The sequence below is a fragment of the Lipotes vexillifer genome, unplaced genomic scaffold (genome assembly GCF_000442215.2).
Source record: "Lipotes vexillifer unplaced genomic scaffold, Lipotes_vexillifer_v1.1 scaffold977, whole genome shotgun sequence".
Classification (NCBI taxonomy): domain Eukaryota; kingdom Metazoa; phylum Chordata; class Mammalia; order Artiodactyla; family Lipotidae; genus Lipotes; species Lipotes vexillifer.
This window is the reverse complement of record NW_006783088.1, coordinates 5,274,830-5,282,850: the sequence shown is the minus strand read 5'-3', so window position 1 is coordinate 5,282,850 and position 8,021 is coordinate 5,274,830. Positions and strand designations below refer to the sequence as shown.

The window sequence follows — 8,021 nt, the reverse complement described above, 5'->3', positions numbered from 1 at the left end:
CATGTGGGATCCTCCCGGACCGGGGCACGAACCCGTGTCCCCTGCATCGGCAGGCGGACTCTCAACCACTGCGCCACCAGGGAATCCCCAAATTTGCTTTTTGACATGCTTCAAGATGTACTTAGCTGTGCCTGCTTACTCTGGATGGTAATTCCTCGGGTCTGTATGCTTTTTAGCCTAGTCTTAGTTATCTAGCTTTCTTCCCCTCCCATTCCTCTACTGGTTACTTATCTTCACTAGGTTAGGATAGCAGCCTCCCCTGAGTTTGCTAAAAAATAATTAGAAGTTTATCGTATGGGAGGGTGGTGGGGAGAGTCAGGGAAAAGGATTCAGAGGGCAAAGGACCATTGGATTTTTTTCCCTGACTCAACGGGATTGCAAAATAACCTGGCATTTTCAAGAGCATGGTGCTGCTCATAGCATTTGCCATTAGCTGGAAGAAGGAGAACGAGCGCCTTTTGGAACTAAGGTTACGGTGAAAGTTATGGGAAGCTGTATTTCATCGCCCTTATGGCTGCAAGAACAAATGGTGTTTATACAAGGACCTTGGCAGTGAGAAAACAGTCATTAAACAGGAATTAAGGAGCTTGTCATCACCACTTCTTTCCAGTTACAGAAGGCAAAAGCCCTCCAAGCCTTTTTTATTGGGCCCTTGTGAGTTCTGCTGTTGGCCGAGCCAGACAGAACTGAATGGAGGAATAGTGAGGCATGTGTGTGTGCATGTGTGCCTGCAGTGGGAGTGGGCATCTCAGCTTATAGAACAGAAGTGTGCAGAGAGTGGTGTCACGAGCATGATTTTATTGTCCTTGGCACTGGCAGCCAAGTATATTTTTGTGCTCCTCTGGCAGGTAACACCACGAAAGAAATTCAAGTGTCCTGAGTGCACGGCCATCGATGGGCTTTCGCTAGACCAGACACACATGGTGGAGAGGTGAGTGAGCCTCTAACCAAAAGTCTGCCCTAGTCTCTGATCCCCATTTCCTGTCTTGGGCCTGTTTATGGGACTTTGTTGCCGATATAAGGACAGCAGCTGGTAGCCATAGTCACCTCCTTTTGCACGTGGGAATTGGGTTAGTTCAAGCCCAGGTCACCCAAAGAATTAATTTGGAATGCTACTCACTCAATTTGTAATGGTTGGAAGGGTCTTAAAAATATAGCCGGCCTTAAGCTCTGGAAGCCAGATTCTCCGTGTGGACTAGGTAGTTAACTATCCACAGTCATTCGTGTGGAAGCGAGTTAATTCCAAAGAAATACTGGATTGTTTTCCAGGGTAATATCTCCATGTTACAGTGAAAGTTTGATTAGAAAGAATTAAACTAAACCCACTAGAGACAAATTACCTTTGCTGACACAACTGAAACACCTACCAAGAACAGAATTGAAAGCACAGCTCTTTACATTACAGAGAGAGAAGCAGGGCAGCTCTGAAATACTCCCTTTATATTGATTCAGTCAGTCAATAAGCACACCTTTGTGTGGATGTAATACAGGGCCTTGTAGGTGAGTATAAAAGAAGTGGGAGATGTCTGTCTTCCCTTAAGACCTTTATAATCTTAGAGTAGACCTGATAGTTCTCACTTGTATCCCAAAGGTCCCCAAGCTTCGAATCTCCTGAATCAAACCTAATTCTTCCAAAAGGCAGCCCCTTACACAAGACAGCAAGCTCTGACAGCCAGTAACACTATTGTCAAGGGACCAGAATGCATTCAGAGAATGTCATGAGAAAGACATTAGAATGAGATATCTGGTTCAAGTTTCCACAGGTCTCATATGCATCTGCTTCCGGCATTCATTTCTGAAATCTATCAGCTATATCAAAGTCCTTCGAGCCTGGAGGATTTTTTTGTACAGTGAGTTGTTTCACTTGGCCTGGATTCTTCTATAATGCTTTACTCCTTCTTACTCTTACTTCTTACCCTTACTCTCTAAATAATCTCTTTATCTCTTTCATATATAAATGTCTTACCCAAATGACGTGACTTTTACCAACCATCAATATGAAATAACATATTGTTGTGATTTTGGAAATATCTTGTCACTGGTATCAAGTATTACCCAGTCAAGGACAGTGACATCAACTGTCATAGCTCATTTGGAAGAGACCCCAATTATAGTTCTATTAGAGCACATGAACTTGTTACTTAAACCTACCCCCATTCTGTGTTGGGAAGAATTTCATAGCATTATGCAATTAGTTATTGATTGGACTGAGTTAAAATGGTGGGGTTATAGGGTCCAAGAAAGGAATTGTATGGAGAAAAGTTGACCTAATAATGGCCCTTAAAGTTCATGCTAAAGCTAAACAACTCCTCTGTAACACCACTGAGATCATGACAAATGCAGTGGGAAAGATTTAAGTTAGATATAATTATTATTAAACACTGAAGAAAGTAACTATGGGAAATGTGGAAGCTTCCTCATGGGAAGAGGCTTTTGAAAATAGAATAGGCAACTGCCCAGATGTTGGTAGGCTCGATTTTATCAGAGTTTATAATTAACAATAACAGGTACACACACGGGTGTGTATATATATTTAATGTGTGTGTGTGTGTGTGTGTGTGTGTGTGTAAAACTTAATCCAAAGCTATATGTGGTAAGTGTCATAAGGAAGGCTCAAAATGTTATACCCGATCGCAGGAAAGAGAAGTGACTTCTTGCTAGGTCAGTTATTAGGAATAATTTTGTAAGAGGTGGCCCTTGAAGTGAGCCTTCAAAGGTCACTAGGATTCCAACCGATGCAACTCTGGGCAAGAAGAGGAGATCCTCGGCAGGGAAACTGGATGGTCCAAGGTACATTTGGCAAGCAGTCGAGATATCCAGTTTGGCAAGAGCGTAGCATTCTGGCCCATTAGTGCCAAACTGCAGAGAGCCCTGGATGCCCAAATAAGGAGCTGAGCTTTTTTTCTCCAGGCTCTGATAAGCCATAGAAGGTTTTTGAATAGGAAATAGCTTGATCAAAATGTTGTTTTGAGGCTGATTTGGAAGTGGTGCATAGAACGGAATGAAGGTGAGGAGACAGAAGAAAGAAGAACAGTTAGAAGGCTTGAACTAAGTCGAGTGTGGAGAGGAAGGGGTGAGTTAAATTGCAAAAGGGATTTTTTTTCCCCCCAAAGGAGAAAAGCTGGCACTTGATTTCCAACTGAATAGTTATAGGAAGGTTATGGAGAAGCAGTTGATCAGGACAGTCAGGAAGAATGGTGGAAACTTTAACAGTGTAAATAATATAATTAGGAGGGACACCAGTTAGCGGAGGGAAGGGGATGAATGTTGGACCTAACAGTATAATTAATGAGGCCAGGAGATTTAATCGTGTGTGAAGTTGGAGAGCAATCAGGCGGGTGAGTTTGGGGTCTTGCCCTCTGTATATACAGGTGTAGATACAGGGCAAGCAGTTGGAAATATGGAACTAGAACTTCAGAAAAAAGATTAAAACAAAGATGGAGATCTGGAAGACATCTGTCCAGAGATGGCAGTTGATTGAAGAAAAGCCAAGGGCAGAATCTTGAGAAATTCGGACACTTAGGAGACAGAAAGGGTAACTGAAAAGAGAGAAGCAGCCACTGGCGAGGCCAGGAGAGAGCCAGCGTCTCCAGTGCTCGGCAGCAGTGAGGAGCAAGGAACATGCGGACTAGGAAGTGGTCTTGGAATTAAAATGGCCATTGGTGACTTTGGAAAAAGTGATGTCGTAGGTTGATGGGGCTAAAGAGTGTGAGCCAGTAGTGAGGAGGTAGAGTCAGGGAATGTAGGCTCCCCTCTTGAGAAATGTGATAGGGAACAGAAGGAGATCAGTCTTGAAATTAATTAGAAACTGAGAGCAAAACTATTCGGATGAATGACTGAATTGCTAAATAAGGCACTCGGATTGGGAGGGGGGAAGACGTGACTTAAGCCCTGTTGGGTAGACCAAGAGATGGAGTTACAACTGCAGAACTGTTCATTTGTTTTATTTTTTGAATAGTTGCCTTTGCAGAATCCACATTTTTGCACAAAACAGTGAAAGGAGTTAACCACTCTGCGTGTTATGACCTGGTGTTGAGATTTGTGGTTCAGTAAAGCTAGTTTATTCTTATATTTGAGGTCTGGGGTCAGAAATCTCAGTAGTGGAGGAGAGTGGCTTTTACTTCCCAGCATCCCTTTCCAGGACCTGCCGTTAGTTCTTTAAGAAGCAGAAGAACTTGTGGCTGTTCATTTTGGCCAATAGCTTTACCCAGGTCAAGACAGAACAGCAGACAGACGGTGTTGATTTAAGAAACAAACATTGTATTTTGATTCAGGCCAGTCTTCGTTCAGATTATAAATTAGCCACTTATTAGCTTTCCAACTTAAGGAAATGGAGTTACCTTATCCTGAATTTCCAACCTTTTCATTTCTTCAAATAGATATATTAACTATCTATCATGTTGCATTCAGGGGTTCAACAAATATTTACTGAGCCTCTTTGTACCAAACAGAGTGTTATATGCTGGAGATGAAAGGAGTAATAATACATGAAAGCCTGTAGCACGGGGCCTGGCGAGGTTAGTTCGCTTTCCAATTTCCCCGACACTGATCCTGAAGGCTCCTGGTTACTTTAGGTAATTGTATGTGTTTGAAAGGAAAACTGAAAACTGTTAGTCCTTTCTCCCCCAGACACTCGCAGCGCTTTGGAGATAGACATTGGCAGTTCTTAGCCTGTCTGTACTTGATTAGAAAACCAACCCAGGGGACCAGTTACTGACATGGTAGCTGGACCCCCGACAGAACAACTCAGGTGGGCCACCAGCAATCAGCCAAACTCTTAATCTACCCTAACCTGTTGCCCAGCCCAGATCCCCTGCATGAAAAGAAAGTAGGAAACACAGTCAACACCTGTCCGGAGAGTTAAGGACCTTTACCATTCAGCATGAGCAGCCACTTCTCCAGGGCAGGCTGTGTGGAGAGAAAGAAGGACTCACTAACCTGGGTTAGCCGGGGCAGCTGTCAACAAGTCAAGCTGGCCTGAGCCCCAGTGGCCTCTTGCCTGTGGCCCGGCCCTGTTGGCAGGTCTAGTTAGTTACAGAGGAGACAGTGTCCTCAGTGCTCTCCAGGGGGCCCTAGAGCCCCTGTCCTCTGCCAAGAACCATGATTCTTCTTTAATACATGCTCGCTGGCACCTCTGCTGGGCACGGCTGGGCTTTGCTGGCCAGCGTCTACAGGCAGAATAACTGGACACTAGAAGAATCGGTACACGTTTATAGGCAGAACAACTGTCAAAAGTAAGACCTTGGGGAAATTTGACTTAGTCTGCCACTGCCTCGACCTCATGATTTAAGGAGAGAAAAGCTGTTGTCCAGTGCTTGCTTCATACCATTTTGTTAAAACCCCTCGGTCTTTTCTCCAGTCTCCTGTCAATTTGGTACCTGGGACTACGACCTCCTGAGTCTCAAAAGACTGCCAACAGGAGGGAAACTCAGTGACCTGTGGGTTATTGTAGAGTCTGATAGAAAGAGCAAGGGCTCTATTGCCAGCGCAAGACTGGGTTTGAAACCCAGCTCCACCACTTTCCAGCTCGGGGTCCTTGGGCAGTCCCATAGCCTCTCTTAGCCTGAATTTCTCAAACCATAACAGGAAGCTGCTATACACCAGTCCTTGGGCATACGGACGGGGATATTTAAAGGAATCATTGGGATCATGTATGTAAGTTAGCTGGCACGTCATAGGTGCTCAACGGTTGTTAATTTCCAGCTCCTCCCTTTAGACCCTAGAATTATGTTAATAAACAAATGTGTATCATCACATAATGAAGACTTTAGCCTCAGCAGCCAGAATGCCTGGGTTTGGTTCTGCCTCTTACTAGTTATTTGGCCTTTGGTCCTGTCTCTCGGCCTCTCTGTGATGTGTCTCTGTCTTCCCAGTGTACAGTGGGAAGGATAGTAGACCTGCCTCACAGGGTTGTTGTGAGGGTGAAGTGAGTTACTAATACATGTCAAGCACTTGTAACACAGCCTGGAGCATAGAATAAATGTTAATTGCTGTTGATTTGTGGTCATGGACACAGTGATCTTATTAGCTGGAAGAGCTCAAAATAAAATAGTAACACGTTTTGATCAAGAGAATAAGCAAGAGAAAAGAATTGATAGTAACTGGCTTCTTTCTTTATTGGTTTCTTGCTAAAGCTCAAAGGACTCAAGTAAAAGCTACTGATTAAAATAAGTTGAAACAAGGTTTACAGTATCTCTGAGGACAGAAGAGCCTTCTGGTCTGTGTCTTGAAATTCAGCCCCTACCTGGTAACCCGTTCTCAGGTGCCCGTGGGCCTGACTGAGGAGAGAGAATACTGACCTCTCTGAATCCATCCTTGAGGGCCCCTTAGCTTCGAAAGTGGTTTTTACGGGCTTGTTTTCCCCCTTGGGTCTGATGCTGAAGTGTCCTCATTAGCCAGCTGTCACACTCAGTTGGCCTGATTGACCAGAACCACTTTCCGCCAGCGTGTCTGACCTGCTCCCCTCTGAGGAGGCTGCTCACCAGGCTGGGGGCGGTGTTGGCGGGGCGGGGTGTGTGTGCTGAACTGCCTCCTCCCCCAGCAGTGCTAAGTTGCTTGTTGCTTTGTTGCTGCCGGTTCTAACACAGCAGTGGCTAAAACCGTGAAAGCTGTCCTGTGTGAACTTCAGCTTTCATGGAAGAGCTTATGGAAGTTGACCCACAATTCCCAGAGATTGCCACTCACAGGCCCGCAGTAGATGTGGGTTCACTGACTGAAGTGTTTGTCCTTTGAAATTGAGGTTCAGTGCCCCATGGCCTCCTTCTGCCTTCCATCGCTCCATGTGTAAGATCTTCCCTTCTCCCTTTTAAACTTGAGTGGGCTGAAGCTCAGATCCAAGTGCCTTTTGCCTTTCCACCCTTTGTCTTCTCCTTAGCTGGCAGGGATGGGGTTAAGGATTGTTGGCAGCTAATCCACCTTGGTCTGAGGCCCGCTTCTATACGGAGCTGGAAGAATGACTGGAATTTGAGGGGGAGGGGAAAAGATATTCTGACCTCTGCAGGCCCCTGGCCTCCAAACAGCATCCCTGGTTCCCTTTCTCCCACCGAACTAAGAGTTGAAGTACCCCCAGATCACTTCCTTTCTCCACACCCTCCCAGCCATGCTAAGAACCTGGGAGCATGCTGGGGATCCTTGCATTTCTCTTGTAGATGTTGAAGACTATGTATTGATATTTTGCTCTCACCTCTCAGCCTCTCGAACGGTTTCTCTTTTCCCCACCCCCTGTCCCTCTCATCTGCTCCACTGCCCTCCCCAAACCCCACAGGTCTGAGTGCATCAACAAGTTTGCTTCTGTCTTTGGGACAATGCCTCTTAAGGTGGTGGAGCACCGAGCCGACCCTGTCCTGTACAAGGACGACTTTCCTGAGAAACTGAAGAGCTTCCCCAACATCGGCAGCTTATGAAATGTGCTGCTGGTGGAGGTCTGAACACTAATCCCGGGCGGAGGAAGAGAACACGTCCCGCCAGCACTCTGATGCCCAGATTTCAGAGTGGGAGATTGGCACATCCCTGCCCAGCCTGCTTACCCGAGAGCAAGAGCCCAGGGAGGACATCTGAGTACCTCGTGCATCCTCTGATGCTCTCGATGGGTTCTCTCTGAAAACTCCAGATGGAAGCCTTGGGCAGGCTCCAGGGGTAAGGCCAGCTCAGGCGTCCTTTGTTTGTAGCTCAATACAAGGTCTAAGAGGAAACTTCACTGGCTGTAAGACAGCTGAGAAACCTCCAGCCCATTTCAGATTTGGGGAATCAGGTAAGAGCTACCTGTTTCTCACTTTTCGTTATTTCAGGTCAGTGAGTTCTTCAGAGGAAAAGCCATGCCCAAAATTTGGTGCAAAATCCAAACATCTTAGTGGCATTTGATGCCTTGGGACAATGGGGCACTGGCCTCATCCAGAGAAGAGCACCGGCTGCCGAGATGGGACCTATAAGTTCCATGAACTCTCTCTCTTTGGTTTGGCTTTTTGATATGATTAAAAATATTTTTTATTCCATTTCATACTATGTGTTAAATATTGGTTATG

The 8,021-nt window shown here is 45.6% G+C and overlaps 1 protein-coding gene across 1 annotated transcript in view; it reads left to right on the top strand.

Moving 5' to 3' along the window:
- The window catches only part of EXT2 (exostosin glycosyltransferase 2), a 126,131-nt gene extending 118,728 nt beyond the window's left edge, over positions 1 to 7,403 (top strand). The window contains exons 13-14 of the mRNA XM_007455806.1: positions 849 to 931; positions 7,265 to 7,403. Coding sequence (XP_007455868.1) covers positions 849 to 931; positions 7,265 to 7,403 — 222 coding nt within the window. The remainder of the gene's footprint in view (positions 1 to 848; positions 932 to 7,264) is intronic.
- The last annotated feature ends 618 nt before the right edge of the window (positions 7,404 to 8,021 follow it).